We start from the raw sequence: 25,358 nt of genomic DNA on the forward strand, positions 1-25,358 counted from the left end.
TCCCGATTTTATCGGGACAGTCCCGATTGTCAGGGCCTGTCCCGATGTCCCTCCCGCGGTGTGGGGGGGCTGTTGGGAGTCCCACCTGTCAGCTGCAGTGCTAAGCAGCGGGGAATAAACGCTGTGCGCATGCGCACAACGTCTATTCCTGCAGCCAGGGGGCTGGGGGCATGGCTAGAGGCTCACAGAGCCTCTGGGTCATGCCCCCATAGCGGCAAAATGGGGGCGTGGCCTCGCGGAAGAGCCGCGAGTATAGGCCACGCCCCCCGAAAATTTCGGCGCGCCTCCGGCATGCATACCTTCACAAGTTGGGAGGTATGAGGGAGTGAGGTAAGTGCTAGGGTCGGGTAGTTTAGTGTGTGGCGTAATAATGTCAGTCACTTCTAGCGGGGGCTGGCACAGGGGCTTGGCATGATGATGGCAGCAGGCATCGTGGCTAATTGGCTATGGTATCGATGCTGAGGTTGGGAGGTCGGTCTGGGACCCCCACTGCTTGTGCTGTCCAGCCACATGACCTGGTGACGTCAGGAAGAGACGCGGTCGGAAACCTGCTCTGTGCGCCTGGGGGATGAGAGAGCGAACGTGTGGCCTCGCTAAGTCTCCTCCCCCTCACCCGTGTCCCCGCCCAGTCTCCTCCTCACCCGTGTCCCTGCCCAGCCTTCTCCGTCGCGTCGTGTGCTTTCCATCCCACGCCCACAGGTCTCAGTCTAGAGGCAGCAGCGGGAGAACGCGTAGAACCGGGGTGAGGGAGTGTCCGGCGGCTGCGGGGAGTGAGGTGAGCGCTGAGCATGGAGCTCCTGTATGTACAGTACAAGCACACTGGGGGGCTGGCTGGAGCTCCGGCTGCTCAGACATTGATCTGTACTAGTACGTGCCTATGTTTTACAGTACACTGGACTATCGGGCGTCGATGGTTTCCATCGATGGCAGCGACCTTAATCTGTACTAGTACGTGCCTATGTTTTACAGTACACGTGACTATCGAGCGTCGATGGTTTCCATCGATGGCAGCACAGTCTCTGAGTGATATTAAAGCATCGTCTGGTTTTTATCCCCTTTGTATCCTCCCCCTACGCTGGCTGTATGTAATATGTTGCTTAGATGTTGATAATCGGTCCAAAAGAGAATACATTATATGAATGTATAATAAGGACTCAGCTAAACCGTACGATTCCCTCTGTGTTTGTACAAGTACGTGCTGTAATGCATATTTTACTCTGAATTGTGGGCTGGGTGTTATCGGTGTATAGATCCTAGCAGCGACCAGGGGCTGCTGTGATGTTGCTCTCCCCCAGCCGCAGTCACAGTGCCTGTACACTGTAGGGATGGGCATCGATGGCAATACTGGAACCACCCATCGATAGTAAAACACTGACCATCGATAGTTTTACCTATCATCCACTTTCTTTGACTGACTACTAGCCCATGGGAAAATCAGAATGTGAGGCATATTGGGCCTGATTCAGATTTATTATATAATGTAAATCAGGGGTGTCCAAACCGGTCCTCGAGATCTACAAACGGTCCATGTTTTCCAGGTTACCTAGCTGGTGCACAGCTGCAGTCATTACTGTCACATTTTAAAACCTGCTGCATTCATTCCTACTAGATCCACAGGTTGCCTGGAAAACAGGGTATGGGTGAAAACCGGACCAACACAAAACCGCCGGACCGGACATCAAACTCTGCATTTTGTAGCTTGTAGCCTCCGGTCCGGGGGGTGTCCTGTCCGGGTGGGGGGGGGGGGGGGGGGGCTGCCTGTCACACCTGTCACCAGGTAGAGGAGGGGGGGGGGGTAGAATAAAGCCTCCCTGTATGGTCCGGGCATGTAGCAAAAAACCGGACGGTCCGGACCACCCGGGGAGGCTGTAATCTCCCCTACCCCATGTCCCTGGTGATAGCTATCACAGGGACCCCCCCCGGACAAGACACCCCTGGACAGGACACCCCCCGGACCGGACCCTACAAGCTCCGGACTGCAGATTTTGATGTCCTGTCCGGCAGTCCGGGGTTTAGTCCGGTCCGGTTTTTACATAGTCCCTGGAAAACATGCACTGTTGGTAGATATTGAGCACAGATTTGGCCACCCCTGCTGTAAATAGTCTACTAGATAATCTGTCATTTGTTTCACCCCCTCCTGGTGTCTACACTGTAGCATACCTTTGTAATAATTCCCATTAATACCATTTGCAATGTCACTCCATATACCCCTTTCACACTGCACCTAGAACACAGGTACAGTAGCTGCCAGGTTGCTGATGTGACCGCACCAAACCTTATTACTGTTCCTTCTAGCACAGTGGTTTCCAAACCTGGTCCTCAAGTACCCCCAACAGTGCACATTTTCCAGGTCTCCACACAGAGGGGCAGATGTACTAACCCCCCCATAGCGCTTCTCAAATAGCGGGTCCCGCTTCTCCTGCATAACGAGGAGAAGCAGACACCCGTTATTTGCTAATGTATTAACCCCCCCCCCAAGCCGATAAGGAGAGCCGTTATGCCCAGCGTTAACGGCTCCCCCTGTGTCCCGCGCATGCTCAGTGCGCTTCCCCACCCCCCTGTCCGGCTCTAATGGGCATGCGCGAGATCACGCAAAAACCGCAGGATCTCCTGCGCAGCCAGAAGCAGGGCTAGCGTTGTCCCCACAGTGGGGTAAAGGACAACGCTAGCCCTGAGCTGGCGAAGCGGCCGGGGTGAATTAACACCTTGAAGGCTGTTAATACATCGCCCCGGCTGTTAATTCCTGGGGGGGGGGGGGATTGCAGGGGACAGCCCCGCCAAGCGTAACTCGGTGGGCTGTCACTAGCGCACGTTAGGTGCGCTAGTAATACATTAGCATAAACGTAATCCCCCCCCCCCCCGTTAACCAGCGTTAAGTGCATTTTTGCACTTAACGCTGCTTCGTACATCTGCCCCACTATCACAAGTGACATAATTAGCTCCACCTGTGGATTTTCTTAAATGTCTGAATAATGAGTGCACCTGCTGGGTGACCTGGAAAACATGCACTGTTGGGGGTACTTGAGGACCAGGGTTGGGAACCACTTTTATAGGACACTGCACAGGGGCAGCATAAAGGTGGTGGACCAGACCCGCCCACAACACCAAAGGGGAAGGGCCTGGCCCACCGAACACTGCTGTGGAAGCACTGGGCATCTACGGCGGCTCTGGGCTTCCCCGTGTGCACCGGCGGGGACAGGCAGCCGGCTGTTCTAGAGGGACAGGGCGCATTTTGCCCTTTAAAAATCAGGCGCTAAAAGACCCTAGCGTGAACGGGTTTGATACGAAATCCCGATTGTCGAAATCCCGACGGGGGGGCACCCATAGAGGGAGAAAGTGTTGGGTTTTTGAACGCGGGATTCCGACCGCCCGGAATATAACTGCATCCAGCGTGAACACTAGCTTATAACATGGGTCAACCGACCTGGCAATGGTTGTTAGAAGGGGTAAACCCGGTTCTCTGCATGTATAATGTGCAAACTGGGTTTAATGTAAAAGCACCGGACCCGGCACACTGATCTGAAAGGGGTATTCGATTTTAAAGAGCGCTGGCCCAAGTATAGGTCACTGGGGTACTGCACTGGTAGCATTTTACCGCATAAATTGTTGTTCATTTACTACAACGTTCCCTATTCTGCAACCAAGTTCTTATCCATTCCACTCTCCTATAATCCAATCCCATGGTTTTGAGTATAGTACCAACTTGATCTATTCTTTCAATCACGGAGTCAAAAAAGTTAATTTGTTTGACATGATTTCCCCAGTAAATCCCTGATAGTTTTGGGGTCCTGTAAGTTGTTGGATTTAAGTTTTCTTTTAATAATGTTTCCATTACTGTCCGTATTACTGATATAATGCTGGGTACACACTGGTAGATATATGTGCAGATAGTGTTCCTTCTAGGAACAGTAGCAGGTAGGGTGCTGCTGCACGGGGGCAGTGCAAGGGGGACGGACTGGACCTGCAAATGTCACTGTTGTGGGCAGTCCCGCGCCACCAACTGCACAAAAGGGGTGTGCCCAGGCCGCGCCGTCATGAAAAGGTGCGGGCCCTGTCGCGGCCGTCACTAAAGGGGTCGGGCTCGGCCCCTCCGAAGTCTCTGCACTGCCAGGGAAGCGCCACGTATCGCCATCTACGGCGGCGCTGGGCTTCCCCGTGCACACCGGCGTGGTCGGATGCAGGCTCTTTTGCAGATGTCTCTACGGACGGAATTCAAAAAATTAAAACACTAGGCGACCCTCTGGCTGAGAGAGCTCTCAGCCAATTGAAGGCCTCTCTCAGGTGGCCGCTGATTGGCTGAGAGAGCGCTCCAGCGCTCTCTCAGCCAATCAGAGGGCTGTCCAGTGTTTTAAATAGTTTTTTTTTTTTCAAATTCTTCCTTTGACAGCCTTCCTTTACAACGATGCACTCAGCTGCCACCTGAGTGCCGCTCCCTGAACCCGGCCCCCACTTCCTGAACCCACCGCCAGCACTCTGGACCCTGCTCCCCAATCAAATTGCACGACCGGTGGGCCTGTGCATCATGTTTGGGGAACTATTGAATATGAATGCAATCCTTCGATTTATTGCCCTAGTGCAGTGGTTCCCAAACTGTGTGCCTAGGCTCCCTGGGGTGCCTCGGGACACTTGCAGGGGTGCCTCGGGTTGGTCGTCCAGGACCAATTCAAATTATTTATGATCAATTATTTCTGGACAAAACCAGTGCTGGTGGCTACCAATCACAAAATGTGTACAACCAGAACCAAATCCTGCCCTTTACCACATAACTGACCCTAAGTAAGTACATATAAACACAATCTACTTAATTTGATATATATTTTTGGGGCCTAGGGGTGCCTTGGAAAAATTCTGATACTCTAGGGTGCCGTGATTAGAAAATAGATTGGGAAACCCTGCCCTAGTGCATGGGCAGCATTACTGTGTTATCCTGGGTTTTGGTGTTCGACCCTGTCAGTAGATTATGAGTTACTCATGGCTTTTTTAATATGTTTTACTATAGCCATGTTCCTGTAGTCTGGAGGGGAGAGGTCAGCACTTAGGGCAGGCATGTCCAAAGTCAGGCCCGGGGGCCAATTGCGGCCCGTGCTGTCATTTCAAGCGGCCTGCAGCCTCCAGCTGGAAGCAGGCAGAGCATCAGATGTGGGAAGCACAGCACAGGACACTAAAGGTGGGGCCCCGGTGAGCGTGCCTTTACCTTACTGTCTGCTACAGTTAGGAGGTGCCGGTCGCCACAGTCAGATGTGATTGGCGTCCTACCCCTGCTGCTGCAATCGTATATCACCCTACTCCACAATCACAGTGACCGCAGTGTTTGGGGAGGGGGGCAGCAAGGGGGAAGCTTGGTCCCGTAACATGCAGAGCTGAGGAGGGCAGCAGCGGGAGCCCAAGCATCTCCTGTCCTTGTAGTGCCTGCTTTGCCTCTCCTTCCTATGGCTCACACAAGGGGCTGGGAAACATACAGAGAAGGGAGGGGGCAGAGTGGGGGACATACAGTGAAGGAGGTCAGGCTGGGGAACATACAGTGAATGGAGGCAGTGATGGTCATTCAGAGAAGGGGGAGCAGGGGCAGGCTGGGGGACATACAGTGAATGGAGACAGTGATGGTCATTCAGAGAAGAGGGAGCAGGGGCAGGCTGGGGGACATACAGTGAATGGGGGCAGAGTGGGGTACATAGTGAATGGGATTCATACAGTGAATGAGGGTCAGGCTTGGGGACATACAATGAATGGAGGCACTGATGGACATTAAGAGAAAGGTGCAGAGTGGGGAACATACAGTGAAGGAGGGGCAGGCTGGGGGACATACAGCGAATGGGGGCAGGCTGGGGGAAATTCAGTGAAGGGGCAGGCAGGGGACATAGAGTGGGGGCAGAGTGGGGGACCATTCTGATGTGAATAATAATTCAAAGAATGTCAGGCTTAATGGTCTGCCGCCACACATTTACACTTCACCAAATCTGGCCCTCGTCACAAAAAGTTTGGACACCCCTGTCTTAAGACGTCACCTAGGTATACAGGTTATCCGGAACCTGTGATAGACCACTCACTTCCGGGTTAATGTGATGTACCACATGTCCGCGGACATCAGAACCATCCAAGACACCACCCAGATACTCATCCTACCCGAAACATGTGATGGATCACATGACCGGGCGATGAGTGACGTCAGGCACTTGTCCCTTTCTTCCAGCATCGGGAGAGACGGTGGATACCTGCTCTCCTCCCCTTAGCGTCACATGGTCCTACATTTGACCCTCGGTTGTATGATCACTTGAAAAAGATGCTATATTATTCTCTGGTATATGCCCGCTGTGAGGTTATCAGACTCACTGTAAATCTGTAATTACTATATTTTATTAGGTGTAGTAATTAATGTACTATTTTAGTCCGTCGGTACCCTCTTGTTCTCCATATATGTCTATATTCCCCATATCTGTGTGTACCATAGTATTAGACTGTATATTGCCAAATATGGTCTGACAGGATATAGCCAGGAAAGGACATTGCATGGATTCAGCCATATGTTATGTCCACAGGGGGTGATCCAATTACCCTGCTATTTACAGGAAAGAGATAGCAGAGGAACCATCTCCACAGGGGGGTTTACAATTCTTTGTAAACCTCTGGGCTCTAGCAGACTTTGTGGAACCCGGCACCACAGGGGGTGATCAAATTCCCCTGCTATCAACAGGAAGGTTGTCCACAGGGGGTGACCACCACATAATGTAATCAGACTGTGTTTTGTATCTTGTGTTGATATTGTATCTTGTGCTGACACTACTCTGCAGACTTACTGGAACCGACCCCAGCAGGGGGGGGGAGGGGGCAGCAGCAGATGGGCAGCTGGATATTACCTGGGGGGATGTGTCTGACTCTTGGGTCCACCAATCCGAACCAAGTACCGGCCCCCTGGCAGTTTAAGCCCCGTGGGAAATTGGACGTTTTTAAAATGACTTGTACACCTGCCAGCTCAGTATGTTAGTCGCAATCCGGTCTCAGGGGTCCTACCCTTCACTGGATCTTGTGGAACACATCGTTTGCCCGGGAAGGGGGCATCCTACCAAGCTCTGGTGTGGAGCGTCTGTGTTGTGTGGATTTACACAAGGTATCGTGTGGACTTATAGGCTATCACTGCTGTGTGGATAAGTGATAGTTTGCCCTGTGGAACTGATCTGGGACTGTGACTATACAAGGACTGTCTGTTTGGGCCTGCTACCTGAATATCTTTCTACTCTGCAATTTACCTTTGCCACTGTTTATTGTCTATTTGTGTGTGCTGTGGAAAATAAACCGTTCTTCTGGTTTCATCTGCTCGGTGTCTGAGTGATTGAAGAACTCGTATCCTCACACCCGCCTTTGAGCAATCAGCTTGCATGTTTACAGAGGTGGGTGGAGGATTGGACTCCGATATAGATCGATATAGATAGATAGATATATATATATATACATACATACAAATACAGGGACTCAGCACTCTCCATAATGAACTAACTCACCTTAGTATACAATTAATCAAATAAATAATGGGGTTTTAGTTCATGAATTGATCAATGCATTTAAGCTTGCAGCCCATCGCCAAGGGACCCCATTTCACTGCAAGTCCTACACTAGCATTTGTTTCTCAAGAGCCTGCCAACTGCAGTGAAATGGGGTCCCTTGGCGATGGGCTGCAAGCTTAAATGCATTGATCAATTCATGAACTAAAACCCCATTATTTATTTGATTAATTGTATACTAAGGTGAGTTAGTTCATTATGGAGAGTGCTGAGTCCCTGTATTTGTATTTATTAGAGCATGTGGTCACAGGCCACTTTCACCCCAACCTGGGAATGGCGAGTGCAATATCGTTTGGTTTATTTAAATAAAATATTTAAAAGGCTTCAAAGTACGTTAAGCGCACCACAGCATTCGTCAGCGTTGGGCTTAAGAACCACCTGGCATAAAATGTAATCCACACTGGCAATCGGCTACAACTGCGGTTGGAGAGAGAGACCCTCTCAGTGCACTCACGGTTCCCCGGCTACACACTGGATATGTGCAGGAACGGATTCACCACGCAGCTCTCTCCTCCGCTTCCACGAACAATTGCATCAGTCAGGCCACGCCCCAGGGGCCACGTAACGTTCCAGTAAAGATATATTTGTGTTTACACATTTATCTGTTGTAGGAAGCCAGCTGGAAAACTGCTAGATGGCAGGTATGTGCCACTGTGGCTGCTGATGTCAGTGGTATAAATCCCAGGCAGGTATGAAATGGATGCTACGGTCCAAGGTTTTGAGGTGGCTGTAGGGATTTGGTGCTAGACCATTCCCACACTACACACCAGGTTTTAGTTTACTCTCCTGAACTGGGAGTTCTGAAGTGGATTTAAAAAGGGTAAGATGCCTGGGAGCAGAGCGAGTATTGTTATGTGGCTGGACGAAAGCAGGCTAGAGAGTTGGTGCTGCCAGAGACCGTCTTGGACCTGCTAATATCGAGACGAGTGAGTGTCTTGGTCTATGCCTGCCTGTTCTGAAGCTAAAAGAGCAGTATTTCATGCCCTACCATCCACTAGGGCGTGGAGGGAGAATAAAATAGTGTGCCGTGTGTCCATGTCGACATTTTAGTTAAAAAAAAAAAAAACCCACAGAAAACCACCATTTTGCTTTGCCTTTTAACCTGTCGACCTAAACTCATGTCGACCTAATGACCCTGTCGACCCAATGCTTGGAGACAAAACGATCCCAACCCAGGTAAATACTGGCTGCATTATTTTTACACTGCAATGTAGCTCTCTGCACATGTTACATGCTGCTAGACAATTTTGACTAAGCAGGAGAAAAATAGGGAGATTTTGGCTAACCTTCTAGGAGATTTTGACTATCTAGTCAAAATCTCCTATTGAAAGTTCTCTGTGTGTACACCCCTTTAGTCACTGATCATTGTTCTTATATGGTGTCAAATTGCTAAGTGCTCTTTGTTATTGTATAGAGATATGCTTCATGTTCCTTTACTATATACAGTATTTTATATTCTATTTCTACCATTAAGTTACCTGATAAAATTTTATTCTTTTACATTACTTTTTTTCAGGACAATTGAGCAGGATTTGCACTAAGAATATTAGAAGACAATGTGGAAAGGGGCAAGGCAACTAATGAAGTAATTTCTTCTACCTCTGGGGCATTTACCAAAGTTATTCCTATTTTCTGGGCAGAACACCCATTAAACAACGCTTTAGTTTCTCAACTAAAACATGATGAGTCTGACAGGAGAGAAACCACATCTGTGCTCTGAGTGTGACAAACGCTTTACATATAAATCACATCTTCTCATCCATCAGAGGATTCACACAGGAGAGAGACCATTTACATGTTCTGAATGTAGCAAGTGTTTTACCAAGAAGTCATATTTTGTTGTACATCAGAGGAGTCACACAGGAGACAGACCATTTGCCTGTTCTGAATGTAACAAATGTTTTAGCCAGAAGTTATCTCTTGTTCTACATCAGAGGAGACAACACACAGGAGATAAACCATTTACATGTTCTGAATGCAGCAAGTGTTATGCTACAAAGGAAGAACTTGTTAAACATCAGAGGAGTCACACAGGAGAGAAACCATATAAATGTTCTGAATGCAGCAAATGTTTTACCTCAAAACAAAACCTGGTTATACATCACAGGAGTCACACAGGAGATAAACCATTTATATGTTCTGAATGCAGCAAGTGTTATGCTGCAAAGCGAGAACTTGTTATACATCAGAGGAGTCACACAGGAGAGAAACCATTTACATGTTCTGAATGCAGCAAGTGTTTTACCCGGAAGACCAACCTTGTTATACATCAGAGGAGACAACACACAGGAGAGAAACCATTTACATGTTCTGAATGCAGCAAGTGTTATGCTACAAAGCAAGAACTGGTCCTACATCAGAGGAGTCACACAGGAGAGAACCCATATAAATGCTCTGAATGCAGTAAGTGTTTTACCCGGAAGACCAACCTTGTTAGACATCAGAGGAGACAACACACAGGAGAGAAACCATTTACATGTTCTGAATGCAGCAAGTGTTATGCTACAAAGCAAGAACTTGTTCTACATCAGATGAGTCACACAGGAGAGAAACCATTTACATGTTCTGAATGCAGCAAGTGTTATGCTACAAAGCGAGAACTTGTTCTACATCAGAGGAGTCACACAGGAGAGAAACCATTTATATGTTCTGAATGCAGCAAGTGTTATGCTACAAAGCGAGAACTTGTTATACATCAGAGGAGTCACACAGGAGAGAAACCATATAAATGTTCTGAATGCAGCAAGTGTTTTACTAAAACTAAAACCCTTATTAATCACATGAGGAGACACTCCGAGGGCATGAATGCAGCATGGGTTTCATAAGTAAATTGGTAACCCTGCATTATGCATTCAAGGAATCAAATTTTTATTTTCTGAATGTGACAATTTTTTTTAATAGAAAATAATTATTATAATTTTATATATCTTTCATAGAATACACATATCAATACATAGAAAATATTTTAAACATATTATTTGTGGTATGTGTGTGTGTGTGTATGTATATAAATATATACTGCATATATATTCTCTGTATGCTGGCACTCAGTGGTCACAGCTAGGCTGGGTGGGCTTTAGATAGTCCATACAATCCTTCTAATAGAAAAGGCACTCCAGTCGTTTTTTCCAAAACAAACGATTTTATCAAACTTGGTTATCACCACATGCATACATTTTTGTGGTCAGCGCTTCTTCCTCAGGGCACAATCCACAATAAAAAATTTGCTGCTCTTTTTATTGTGGATTGTACCCTGAGGAAGGGGCGCTGATCCCGAAAATGTATACATTTGGTGATATCCACTTTTGATAAAATCGTTTGTTTTGTAAAAAAAACGACTGGAGTGCCTTTTCTATTGGAAGGAATCTGAAAAAAATATATCTCTATCTCTATATATCTCTATATTTATATACCTATATCTCTATCTCTCTCTCTCTCTCTCTCTCTCTCTCTCTCTCTCTCTCTCTCTGTCTCTGTCTCTGTCTCTGTCTCTCTCTGTCTCTCTCTGTCTCTGTCTCTCTCTCTCTCTCTCTCTCTCTTATATTATATATATATATATATACACACACACACAAAGAGGCCCGGCACTCACTTTGTTATAGTCCAGTAATTGCTGGGGTAGCCATCCTGTGATGCAAAGCACCTATGTAGATGATTGAGGTAGGGAGGCGGCACTCACCAGACTTTTTTCATTATAAAACACAGCCTTTATTGTTCCAAACAATAAAGGCTGTGTTTTATAATGAAAAAAGTCTGGTGAGTGCCGCCTCCCTACCTCAATCGTCTCTATCTATCTATCTATCTATCTAGGCTGTAGGAACCTGCTGTGTGGTCCATGCTGTGCTTCACCCCAAATGGATGCCCTTGTTGTCTAACTCCTGAGGAAGGTCCTATATGGACTGAAACGCTAACGTTGAGTACCCTTCTTTTTTACATTGATGTCTATGTGAATACAAATACACAGCTTTTTATTTTGCATCAAACAGTCTGGAGAGTGAGTCTTTTTGGTCTTTATATACATGAACTTTTTTCTTGTGAGGAGAGTTCTGGACGTCACCCCAGCGGTTGTACATTTGTTGTATGGAGTGCGATCCTATATCATATATATATCTATCTATGTATCTCTATCTATATATCTCTATCTATATAACCTATTTTGTAAAAAAAAAAAAAAAAAAAAATTCAGATTCCTGTTTGCTTATCTTTAAATTCTTTTAAAAAGGTGGACAGCCCTTTTTTTATTATTTCCATGTTGTACCATGTAGTCCTTTGGAGATTTTTTTTCGTATATGCTCTCTATTATGTTTTGGGGAAGATTTTATGTATGGTATCCAAATATTAAAGAATTTCTTAGCCTTAGTTTCCATATTTAAAGAGCACTCAATCCAGTCCATTTGATACATATACTGTAATCTAGGCAACATTAATGATTATGGTACAGTATATATCCTTAATGGCTAACCTTGACAATCCAGCTGTTGTTGAACTACACATCCCAGCATGCTCTGCTTCAGTTTTGCTATTTGGCCATGCTAAATCTGATGCAGAGCATGCTGGGATGTGTAGTTCAACAACAGCTGGAGTGTCAAGGTTAGCCATCAAGGCTATATGTTCTGGTTGGATCTATCTAGATAGTATAGGTTTTTTTGCTGCTGCTGCCACCCTGGCCAGTAATAGACAATCACATGTCTGCAGCTTGTAGTCTTTGTTAGGATAATAGTAATTCCATAATACCCATGGTAAAGAAATTATTAAAAAAAATGTGTACTACATTTTGTATGTATCCTTGAACCTCTTGCCAGAATGTCTGTACTATGTTACAGGACCATATACAAGGTATAATATCTGTGTCTAATATTAAACATTTAAAGCACTTGGAGTTGTCAGACACTCCCATAATATTTCATAATTTGGGTGTATAATATGCTCTATGCCATGGGTCTTCAACCTGTGGCCCTCCAGATGTTGTGGAACTACATTTCCCAGCATGCCCTGACAGTTTTGGCAAGCTCTTATAGGAAAAAATGTTCCGACATGCATTGCCACATTTTTTCCTATAAGAGCATGCCAAAACTGTCAGGGCATGCTGGGAAATGTAGTTCCACAACATCTGGAGGGCCACAGGTTGAAGACCTGTGCAGTCTAAGCAGTATCATTGCATAGTATAAAGAGAAAGAAACCAACCAAGGTTGGTGTGGAGCGCTTGCCAGGAGTAGTTTTTATCAAGACAGCAGCTGCTTGAGGGAGTAGTCAGCTCCCAGACAGAGAAAAAGCTAAATAAAAAGTAAAGCAGCGCTGATATTACAATGTAACAACATTTATTATACACAATAAAAACAATAATATAAAAGAAACATTAAAATGAACCAAATGGTATAAAAGAAATTTGAATGGACCCGATATTATAGTCACCAGTTTTGGATGGTAATGAGACCTGCTCTGATCCAAGGGGGTGTGGGATAGTCTTTATAGGCCACTTGATGGTATCCTGAAGTTGTGTTTATGGACTACAACCGATGGCAAGGATGGACTTATGTAGGGTACACACCAGGACGACCTGCTCACGATGCACATCGTGAGCAGGTCGTCAGTGTCTCGTCCGACCCGCTCACGGTGACGCGGGGGGGCACGACCCGCTCACGATGTGCACCGTGAGTGGGTCCGATCCGATGGCGACCCACACCCGGCTGTATGGTCGTCATTGAGATCCTCCACAGAATGATACTGAGCGCTGATTGTTATTCAGTGCTGCTGCTGTGCCAATAGGGGGATTACCATAAACCCCTAGTAGTAGTAGAGAACCAAAAAAAAAAAAAGGAATAGGTACAGCGCTGTACTGAATATATGAAATATTTAATAAAATTGTTCACAGTAAAATACAATAATACAATTAATAATACATACAAGACACACACACACATTAAACATGCAATCTCCTTATCAAGGTTAGAACTGGTTAGTGATTATTAGGTTTGCAATTGCAAAAATTATATGCTCCAACTTTGAGCCAGTTAGTAGGTTTTAGGATAAGTGAGAGTTCAAGTCCCCACAAATGTGCACATTAGAAGTGGTTATACTTATTTGTAATCCAGGGGTTACATCTCCATCTCGGATATGTCCGCAGTGTGGGCGGTCGGAGAATTTCATCGCTGAAGTCACAAGCCACAATACCCCTGGATTACAAATAAGTATAACCACTTCTAATGTGCACATTTGTGGGGACTTGAACTCTCACTTATCCTAAAACCTACTAACTGGCTCAAAGTTGGAGCATATAATTTTTGCAATTGCAAACCTAATAATCACTAACCAGTTCTAACCTTGATAAGGAGATTGCATGTTTAATGTGTGTGTGTCTTGTATGTATTATTAATTGTATTTTACTGTGAACAATTTTATTAAATATTTCATATATTCAGTACAGCGCTGTACCTATTCCTTTTTTTTGTCATTGAGATCCTACCTGCAGCAGGTAGGATCTCAATAACGACCGGCCCGCGGGACCGCGCATCGGATCGGTATCGGTCCACACCAGGACAGAAAAGGGCCCAATCAGCACACAATCTACATCCAATTGGTCGGAATTGGATCTAGATTGAGGGGATCGGGCCCTAGTCCTCCTGGTGTGTACCCAGCATTAGCCTGATCGGGAGTCCCACTGCTGTGAGTGGTCAGGTATCCAACAAGGATTTTTGGCTTGAGACTTCCAAGGTGATGGGCATCCGATGAGATGATTGGGCAGGTAGGACACGTCCGGCCTATGACACAGAGTGTACGTTGTCATGGATACATACAGATTCAGCTAGTACCTAAACACTTCCGGAAACTGTCAAAGTACTGGCTGAATCTGTATGTATCCATGACAACGTACACTCTCAGTGCCATAGGCCGGACGTGACGTGCGCTCCGACAACTACCGGGCATAACGTAACGTCCGAGCCAGTCGGAAGTGGAGGTATCCATAACGACTAAGAACAACAAGGCTATCGTCTGAAGGCCGGATATGACGCACTCAATAACAAAGGCCAGGTGTAACGTCATTTCCGGCCCAACGTAAACACACTATATTAATCATAATTACAGTTGTCTTCAAAATTATTCAACCCCCACTGAAATTGAATGTTTTGGCCAGTTTGACATTGATTTTGATCATTCAGTCATCTTGCTTACATTTACATGAAAGAGGCACTTGTAGGTCAGAGAAATATAAACTTAAGTTTATAATGAAATAACCACAAATGTCTTTTCTGTGCTCACATCATTATTAGTTTTTATTCAACCCCCAAGTGACATTCAATCTTAGTACTTAGTACAACATCCTTTTACAGTTATAACAGCTTTTAAACGTGAAGCATAGCTTGACACAAGTGTCTTGCAGCGATCTACGGGTATCTTCACCCATTCTTCATGGGCAAAAGCCTCCAGTTCAGTCAAATTCTTAGGCTTGCGCACTGCAACTGCTTTCTTTAAGTCTCACCAGAGGTTCTCAATCGGATTTAAGTCTGGTGACTGCGATGGCCACTCCAAAATGTTCCAGCCTTTCCTCTGCAACCATGCTCTAGTGGACTTGGAGGTATGCTTGGGATCATTGTCCTGTTGAAAGGTCCAACGTCTCCCAAGCCTCAGGTGTGTGACGGACTGCATCACATTTTCATCCAATATCTCCTGGTACTGAAGAGAATTCATGGTACCTTGTACACGCTGAAGCTTCCCTGTACCTGCAGAAGCAAAACAGCCCCAAAGCATAATTGACCCTCCGCCATGCTTCACAGTAGGCAAGGTGTTCTTTTCGTCATATGCCTTGTTCTTCCTCCTCCAAACATAGCGTTGATCCATGGGCCCAAACAGTTCTAATTTTGTTTCATCAGTCCACAGAACACTATCCCACAACTTTTGTGGTTTGCCCACATGACTCTTGGCATACTGCAGTTGACTCTTCTTATTCTTGGGAGACAGCAAGGGGGTGCGCCTGGGGGTTCTGGCATGGAGACCTTCATTACGTAGTGTGCGCCTTATTGTCTGAGCTGAAACTTCTATACCCACATCTGACAAATCTTTTTTCAGTTCCTCAGCAGTCACACGGGGACTTTTATCCACTCTACGCTTCAGGTAGCGCACAGCAGTCGAAGTCAGGATCTTCTTCCACGACCAGGTAGCATTTCAATAGTGCCCTTTGCCTTGAATTTGCGAATGATGCTTCCTATGGTGTCTCTTGGTATGTTTAACTTCTTTGCAATCTTCTTATAGCCATTGCCCTTCCTGTGAAGACAAATCACCTCTTCTCTTGTCTTCCTGGACCATTCTCTTGACTTCACCATGTTTGTAACCACACCAGTAAATGTCTAGAAGGAGCTGAGTATCACAGTCATTTTAAAGCTGCCTAATTGGTGCTTATTATGCTTGATTGGTGCTCGGTGACATCCACAGGTGTTTTCAATACCTGATTGAAAACACCAGAATTAACCTCTCTTCTTCAGAGTGGTAGTCTTTAAGGGGTTGAATAATTGTGGCAATGAAGAAACCACAAAATACACATTTACTACTGTGTTATATAAACAATTGATGTCATTTTAGTTGCATTTGGTTCTTTAAAACGTCCTTGTAGGATTTCATTCTGAATACAATTCCAAATGTACACTATAGTCCCTAAACCCCTTTACAGCATTGGGGGTTGAATAATTTTGAACACAACTGTACATACTGCACATATGATCGATAAGGTCACCATTTAGAGGATCGGCTACCTCTTCATATATCCCATTAGAGGGGAATTAAGAGATGTCGCCTCACAAAAAGGTTAATATCAATACCGAATAGAAGCTATGAACCGGAAGTGATTGGTTCACTGAGGATAGGGCACTGACCCGGAAGTGATCTATATGATTTGTTTTATAAAAACCTTCTTTTCTCATCTTTACCCAAATCGAAATGTTTAATAAATGTATGATATATAATTACTAGTGATATTATTGTCTGCGAGTAGATCTATCTTATGTTTTTTAAGTTTTTTGTGATATTGAACCAATGTTTTATGCAAATGAACCCATGGGAAGTCCGGTATAAAAATGGCACCCATAGACCCTAATAGACACCTTGACAAAGCAGTCACAGCACTGCGAAACGCGTTGGTGACACTATTGTTTGGACCCATATTGCTTCAAGGACTCTCACCTTTTCATCAAGGACTGTCCTACCTGCCCAATCATCTGATCGGATGCCCATCACCCTGGAAGTCTCAAGCCAAAAATCCTTGTTGGACACCTGACCACTCACAGCAGTGGGACTCCCGATCAGGCTAATTCCATCCTTGCCATCGGTTGTAGTCCATAAACACAACTTCAGGATACCATCAAGTGGCCTATAAAGACTATCCCACACCCCCTTGGATCAGAGCAGGTCTCATTACCATCCAAAACTGGTGATTATAATATCGGGTCCATTCAAATTTCTTTTATACCATTTGGTTCATTTTAATGTTTCTTTTATATTATTGTTTTTATTGTGTATAATAAATTTTGTTACATTGTAATATCAGCGTTGCTTTACTTTTTATTCATTGCATAGTATTGCATTTCTGTATAGTACGCTGATACCAATTGCTCATTTAACTTAACACGTGACTTGATTATTTCCATTAACGAGAGTTCTGGAAACTGGTCTTTCCATTTGGCTAGACCTGTATCGTTTTTGGAAAAATCTATTTTTTGGTACTTATTTCCTAGCACGGCGCCCATCGCATCGGATCGTGTACCTTATTTGCAATGGTAAATGGCATACAATCTGTGTGATTCGTTCATTTAAATCTAATTTAAATCGTATGCCATAGAGTACTGTAGCCGTACAATCTATGCCAGTGATTTTCAACCTTTTTACCTCGCGGCACACTAAATAAGACTTTAAAATTGCCAAGGCACACCCTAAGATCCCCACAGGGCAAAACACATTGGCCACCACAGGAAAAAAACAAACCTATTGGCCCCTACATTAAAAACAATCACACTGATCCCCACAGATAACAAAAATAAAATACATTGGCCCTTTACATGAAAAGAAGAGACCAGTCAATAACATTTGAACTGGTGGTGGCTGTAAACTGGTTTGGGTATCTCTAGATGTGGGGGCACACTTGAGAACAGCTCAAGGCACACTAGTGTGCCACGGCACACTGGTTGAAAAACACTGATCTATGCGATGCGATGATTGTATAGGGAACAAATTGTATTGATTGTATGGCCTACTGTACTGTGCTTTACATGGGTCATTACAATTAAATATGGTGTGGTGTGAGTAAAATGAAATTTTGCATAGCAACGCCTAGGTAGTGCATAGCAACACATAGGTAGGCGTTGCTATGCAGTGACATAGGTTGCTATGCGCAATTTCACATAGCAATCACTGTTATACATTCACATTTTACATAGTCACGGTGGCTGCTATGTGCAATAGCAACATATGTCACCAACATATAATATTGCATAGCAACGCCTATGCCCAATTTCACATAGCAACCACCGTTATACATTCACATTTTACATAGTCACGGTGGTTGCTATGTGCAATAGCGCATAGCAACATATGTCACCAACATATAATATTGCATAGCAACGCCTATTGTACCTAGGCGTTGCTATACAGTATAATATGTTGGGTGACAGATGTTACCGAGCCCCGCGAGGGGCGGCGGTATGCGTCCTCTGACCTTTTCATACCCTCACTATCCACGTCGGTGTGGAGTTGAGAATAGATAGTGTAACGAGCCACCGAGCCCGAAGCGTGGCTAGCGCACACGGACTATGAGGCCGAAGCGTGGCGAGTGGACACGGATTACTTTACATGTATTCCGCATCCCCTCGCGGGGCTCGCCACTCTTCGGGCTCGTAGTGCGCTCGCCACACTATCTATTCTCAACTCCACGCCGACGTGGATAGAGGGGGTATGAAAAGGTCGGAGGACACATACCCGCCGCCTCTCGTGGGGCTTGCTGCGCTCACCACGCTTCGGGTTGGCTTTGATAGTGGGGGAGGCGTTAACAATGGGGGTGCATGTAACATTATATGCACCCATTTTAAGGCCTTTTAAGGATATACAATAAAAAAAATTGCATCACTTGCGATCGCATCGCATACAATTGGATGCAATCGCATGTGATTTTTATTCTATAAGCTTCCCCCCCCCCCCCATTAAAATAACATGAAAATCACAACACATCGCATACCACTACATATGGTATGTGATGGCATGCAATGGGAGCTGTGATAATACACAGTATTACACACAATACAATACACACAAGTACCAACATTATCACCTCATCCACAATCCTGCACATCACTACCTGTACATGATCACCAAACCTGCAAATTATAACCTCAAACCCCACCCTGCACATACTAACAGTACCCACATACTGTATAAACATTATCACCTCAATCCTGCACATGATCACCCATGTAAATAATCACAATACCCACATATGGACATGATCCCCCCCCCCTCCTCTCCCCCCCACCACCCCACCTCCACTGTGTATGCAAACCCCACTTATGCACAAGGTGTAAAAATAACTAAAGGTGGCCATACATCAGAAAGATATTGTACCCAATCATACAATCTCAACTGATTGTAAGATGGATTGTATGCAGATTGTGTGCACATCTTGTGTACACAATCATGCAGTAGATGGATTGTATGATTGATTGTATGATCGATTGTGTGTAGATTGTGTGTCCAAGGACTGCCGGGGATTTCAAGGGAAATTGTACACAATCATGAGCACAATCGATCTTAAGATCGATCTTTCTGATGTATGGCCAGCTTTACTTTTCAGCAGGCGCAGGGCGCCTGAGGTCTGCTGCGCAGCCTGTAATCTGTAAAATGGCTGCTGGGTCACTTCCTGAGTGTCCTTTTGGCGCTTTTGCACTTAGAGTGACAGGAGGGCGTGAAATCGCGTCAATCGAACGCATTGCACTGTACTCCATACAGTACAATGCATGCGATCGACGTGATTTCTATGTTGTTTTTTTTCAAAAAGCTTTTTATTGAGTCAAAGCATCAAAACATCATAAGAAGCATTCAGACAATCTCAGGCATGAGAGTCGTATATCAAAAATGTAAGTATACAGAAAGGGGTTACATGTTGACATTAGGATTCCCCAATTTCACAACATAAGTGCAATATATTAGTCATAGTAAAAGGAGGTGTTAAACTAATCCAGGACTAGCGGAGGGTCATTGAGTAGTCTCTGTTCTTCGTACCAGCGGATATTTTGGAAGCATTGGTGGAGAGTTTGTTTAGTTGATGTAGGTAGGGTTTCCATATAGCTGTTCCAGGTGGCAAAGAATTGTTTTGTACGCGACTCTTTTTGGAGGGAGGCCTCCAACCAATCCATGTGGAAAATAAAAAACAATTTATCTTTAAACATTGCCAGGTTCGGGGGGGAATTTTGGATCCAAACTTGCAGGATAGTTTTGCGGGCAGCGGATGAGACTGCTAGCATTAATTTTTTTATGGGTTTAGGGGCTCTAGTCTCCTCCGGGAGGATGCCAAATATGGCCCACTCCGGGGTGAGCGGTGTGAAATTTACTAGGTGTTCATTGGAGAAGTCACGAACCTCTGTCCAGAATTTTGTGACCTGTGGGCAGGCCCAAAAGCAATGATATAGGTCTGCTTGGGGGTGGTGACATTTAGGGCATTCTGGGGATTCTAGAATTTGCATTTGGAACCCTCGCGCGGGGGATATATATGATCTGTGAAAAATGTTTAGGTACATTTCCGTGAATTTGGCCATTGGGAATATTGTAGTTGATGACTCTAGGGTTTTTAGCAAGATGACTAGAAAACAAGACGGTTTGTCAGAGCGCAAGTCCGCAATACATATACTAGCAAATTTGAGTCTGCTGCTGTCACTATCAAGGGAATACTCCTCCCCTTGTAGAATGAACAAAGTAGAAGAAAAGATTAGTGATAGCGCTGACTCAGATTTTACAAATATATCAAAATTTATTTTAAAAATAATTTATATCATTTGAAATATAACAGGTAATCACCGGCCGGTGGTGTACAGTATACAATATAAAAAACAAAAATTGCTAAAAAGAAATTAGAGAATAATTTCTTTATGAGTGCTAAAAAGATTAATTCGCCCAACTTGTAAAAATGCTGGCAGTTTTGATGTTAGCTTGTAAATGGCAAGAAATAGTCCAACTTAAACAATAGGTGACTCTCTCACAGCTCCCACTTGTTTAAAGGATAGTTTGCATGCAGTAGCCAATTTAGTAAGGTTAGTAGGTATAGTATTAGCATATATTTTTGCCGGTTAGTCCAATTCACACTGGGTGGCTCTCTCACAGCTCCTGTGAGTGAATGGATTTTTGCATATATTAGCCAGTTAGTAGTATTAATAAGCTTAGTAACTTGCCAGGTCCCGGGTTCTTTTTGGCTGCAGATTCCCTGCAAGTGCAGTGCAGCCAGGCGGACACGTCCACACTCCCGGGATTTTCAGGGTAGTCACTCAGAAGGCTTGGTTGTAGCAATAGAGGGTACCGGTACCGGTGACAAAGCTCCTTAACGCGTTTCCCCGCCTCTGGTCTCAGCGGCTTCCTCTGAGGAAGCCGCTGAGACCAGAGGCGGGGAAACGCGTTAAGGAGCTTTGTCACCGGTACCGGTACCCTCTATTGCTACAACCAAGCCTTCTGAGTGACTACCCTGAAAATCCCGGGAGTGTGGACGTGTCCGCCTGGCTGCACTGCACTTGCAGGGAATCTGCAGCCAAAAAGAACCCGGGACCTGGCAAGTTACTAAGCTTATTAATACTACTAACTGGCTAATATATGCAAAAATCCATTCACTCACAGGAGCTGTGAGAGAGCCACCCAGTGTGAATTGGACTAACCGGCAAAAATATATGCTAATACTATACCTACTAACCTTACTAAATTGGCTACTGCATGCAAACTATCCTTTAAACAAGTGGGAGCTGTGAGAGAGTCACCTATTGTTTAAGTTGGACTATTTCTTGCCATTTACAAGCTAACATCAAAACTGCCAGCATTTTTACAAGTTGGGCGAATTAATCTTTTTAGCACTCATAAAGAAATTATTCTCTAATTTCTTTTTAGCAATTTTTGTTTTTTATATTGTATACTGTACACCACCGGCCGGTGATTACCTGTTATATTTCAAATGATATAAATTATTTTTAAAATAAATTTTGATATATTTGTAAAATCTGAGTCAGCGCTATCACTAATCTTTTCTTCTACTTTTTAGCAAGATGTCTGTTGTGAGGGAAGGGAAATGCTCTAGCCATTGATTGAGGCCTGTTTTTTATGACGAGTAGTCTATGGTCTTTCGGAGGAATTTATAGTAGGTAGAGATTGCTTTTTTAGGTAATGGAGGAGCTAGGAGTATGTTGTCGAGGTCATTGTTCCAGTCTCTTTCTGGGATGAGTTTAGAGATTTTGTCTACGTAGGATTGGGCTTGGATAAAGTTTAAGTTAAGGGTGGTAATTATTGGATAGTTCTTAGAGGCTTCTAAGAAGTTATGTGGTTTATGGGTGTGAGTCAATTAACTGTCCAACTCTTCGTAAACCTGCGTTTTTCCAACTTGTGAAAGTTGGTGGGGCATTACCGTCATGGAATTGAGGATTTTGTACAAAAGGTAGGTGTATCGTATGGTGTGGGTTCAGGTGAGAGGCGTGGCGTAGGGTAAGCCACAACTTACGAACGGACATTAGGAGAGGATTAAGATGCGTTTCTGGGGGGATGTCTCTGTCTTCTAGGTGTAGGAAAGCAGTTAGTGAGGTGTGAGGTAAGAATTGTTGTTCCAAGGCTGTGTTAGCATATGTGTGGTTAGTAAGTAGCCAGTCTTTGAGGTATCTGAATACTGCCGCTTGATTATATATTGATATGTCCGGGAAGTTAATCCCACCATTCCATTTGGGTTGTGTCAATTTAATCATTCCGATTCTTGCTCTACCCTTGTTCCAGATAAAGGTTCGGAACAGTTTAGTTATAGCAAGGATATCGGATTTAGTGAGTAATAATGGTAGGACCTGAATTTGATATAAGAGTTTGGGAAAGTATACCATTCGTAGGAGATTTGCCCTGCCCAGGTATGACAACTGGAGATGACCCATCCTATTTAGGTCCCTAGTAAGGTTTTTAATAGTTTTACTGATATTATAGGCGTATAGGTGTTGCATATTTTTGGGTAGGGTTATGCCCAAATAGGTTAGACGGCCCTTTGCCCATTTCATTGGTAATTGTGCGGCCCACTTGGGGCGCGTATATCCCTGTTTTAAGTATAAGATTTCAGATTTTTCCAGGTTAATCTGGAAACCTGATAGTCTACCTGAGTTGTGTAGGAGATCTAGTAGAGGGCGTAGGGAGGTTTTTGGGTTTGCTATATAGATGAGGACGTCATCGGCAAATGCAGTTAATTTGATTTCCATGTTGCCTACATGTATTCCTTGAAGGGTAGGCCAGGATTCGATTAGCCTGAGTATGGGGTCTAAAGAGAGATTAAATAGGATCGGTGAGAGGGGGCATCCCTGTCTAGTCCCTCTATACATCTGTATAGGTGTGCTCTTAGTTTCATTGATAAGTAAGGAGGTGCATGGTGTTTCATAAAAGAACTTTATCAAATTTATAAAAAGGGGTCCGAAGGAGTATGCTGATAGCGTCTGGAATAGGAAAGTCCAAAGGACGGTCTCAAACGCTTTGTGGGCGTCTAGGCTCAATAGCATATATGGGGCATTAGGATGGAGATTGGAAGCAATTACCGAGGCTATTGCGGTGCGTATTCCTTTAACGGATTGTCGGCCCGCGACAAAACCCAGTTGGTTGGGTGAGATAATCTCCGCAAAGAAAGATTGGATTCTTGTTGCCATAATTTTAGATAGTAGCTTAAAATCTACGTTTAAAAGAGTAATGGGGCGGTATGAGTCTATTTTTGTGGGTTCACGTCCAGGCTTGGGGATTAAGGTCGTATATGCCTCATTGAAGGAGGGGTATAAGGGTTGGGTTTTGTGGATGGTTCGGTATAGTTCTAATAGTGTCGGGACGATATCTGGTTGTAGTATTTTATAATATTCCCCAGAAAATCCGTCTGGCCCCGGGGATTTGTTTGTTTGAAGTGAAGATATTGCGCGTTTTCTATGTTAACTGCGGTGAAGGGTTTGTCAAATAGCAGTGCTGTGATCCTCAGTGACATAGAAGTTGTGTGAGAGGTGTCAGCAGGAAATAATGGATTTATAGTCAGAATATTGCTATGGCTCACACTGTGTCATATATACACAGTATACTGCAATGAAAATCTTTATTCTGCTCATAAGCAATGGGGTTGTTTTTTCAAATAGAAAAATGGGCCTAATTCAGGTGTGTATTCAAATGCATTCCTCCATGCAATATCAGCCAACTGACACAGTGAAGACAACATTTGTTAAATATAACGAAGAATTTACTGGAAAGATTCATAATCAACAAAAACATAGAAAACAGGAAAAAAATGTAGAAGTAAAAATAAATTAATTTTGAAATTGTCCATATTAATTAAAGTCGAAAATGCGTACATTAAATGTCTTTGGCCAAAATGTCTAAATTAATTGTCTTTTTGCAGCAATGTTAATGCCTGGAGGATTCGGGCAAATGGATCATCCATCCCAAGACTTTTCCTCCACATAGATTCCTCTAGGTAACTCTGCAACAAGTGCCTGGCGGTTCCCCGATGCCGTTTGTTCTGCCATTTACAAGCCCCCAACATCTGCTCAATATTTTGTGTGTGGGCCCCCATTGTGGGATCCACAAAATTGTATCGGTGATTCACCTGGGCATGATGGTATCCTGCCGCTTGGAGCTGGTCTGTATTGTAGGCACGCCAACAGTCTGTATATATACTTGAACCAGGCTCCACATTAGCAATGATGCGGCCATTAAAGTGGGGGCATCCCGGGTGTCCACTTTTGTGGCAAAACACTAGGCCACGCCCCAACATGTTTCGTCAGCCCTCTGACGAAGTCGAATACGAAACGCGTTGGGGCGTGGCCTAGCGTCGTCTCTGACCAGAGTTACCTGTGGGGATATCGTGCCGCTCAGACGTGTGGAGTCTCACCGCTGCTGCTGCTAAGTCGGATTGCCATGTGAGTGTAACCTCTCCAACACCCGGCTGCTGAGACAGCATGCCTATGCTTTATATCTGCGGTGTTTAGTACCGCATTGTCTGGTACGTGATTTTAAGCCATCTGTAAACCTGTGTGTACCTTGAATAAACTTATCATACAGATTCATGCACTATAGAGCGCTCGCTCTCCTTATTTCTTTGTATATATATGTGTGTGTATGTATATATATATATATACACACACAATTGTGCAAAAACGCTGGCACTCAACTCCAGAAGAAAACTTTTTGCCCGGTGCCTTCAGTATAAGTACAGGCAATGCTGTCCTATGTAGATAATAGGAGAAGACTGCGTCACTCGGGACTGGTTCAATAACAAACAACTCATAGCCAGACAATGGTTAAGTTGACGTTTCAGCCCTCAGGCTTTTATCAAAACAGCTTACATTTTTGGGTCAGAATTGGATGAGATCATCAAGCAGGCTACGGGGGGTAAGAGTACTTTCTTCCCACCACCTCTAAATCCTCTGGCTCTAAATTCGGAGTCTTTAAACCGTCCTTTCGTCCTTCCTTTCGAGGGGTCAGTCAGGGCGTGGAAGATTCCAAGCCGGCAGAGGTAGACCGTCTAAGTTTAGCGCCTTTACTAAGAAACATGCCACCAAGGGGGAAGACAAACCCTCTGCA

General features: G+C 44.6%; 2 protein-coding genes across 5 annotated transcripts in view; both read left to right on the top strand.

Moving 5' to 3' along the window:
- Positions 1 to 10,672, top strand: part of LOC146075805 (uncharacterized) — a 72,659-nt gene extending 61,987 nt beyond the window's left edge. Inside the window, exon 7 of the mRNA XM_083185418.1 lies at positions 9,073 to 10,672. Coding sequence (XP_083041544.1) covers positions 9,236 to 10,381 — 1,146 coding nt within the window. The 5' untranslated portion in view covers positions 9,073 to 9,235 and the 3' untranslated portion in view covers positions 10,382 to 10,672. The remainder of the gene's footprint in view (positions 1 to 9,072) is intronic.
- The window catches only part of LOC146075803 (uncharacterized), a 249,158-nt gene that overhangs the window by 131,306 nt on the left and 92,494 nt on the right, over positions 1 to 25,358 (top strand). For 2 of the 4 annotated variants that reach the window (XM_083185414.1, XM_083185411.1), the window contains exon 1: positions 711 to 775. The exons of 1 other annotated variant lie outside the window; for it this stretch is intronic. The gene's annotated coding sequence lies outside the window, so the exon portion shown is untranslated. Of the gene's footprint in view, positions 1 to 710; positions 776 to 25,358 lie in introns of those variants that run through there. One more of the 4 variants, XM_083185416.1, reaches the window with a different exon arrangement.

Source organism: Crinia signifera, chromosome 4 (assembly GCF_055691185.1).
Source record: "Crinia signifera chromosome 4, ASM5569118v1, whole genome shotgun sequence".
NCBI lineage: Eukaryota > Metazoa > Chordata > Amphibia > Anura > Myobatrachidae > Crinia > Crinia signifera.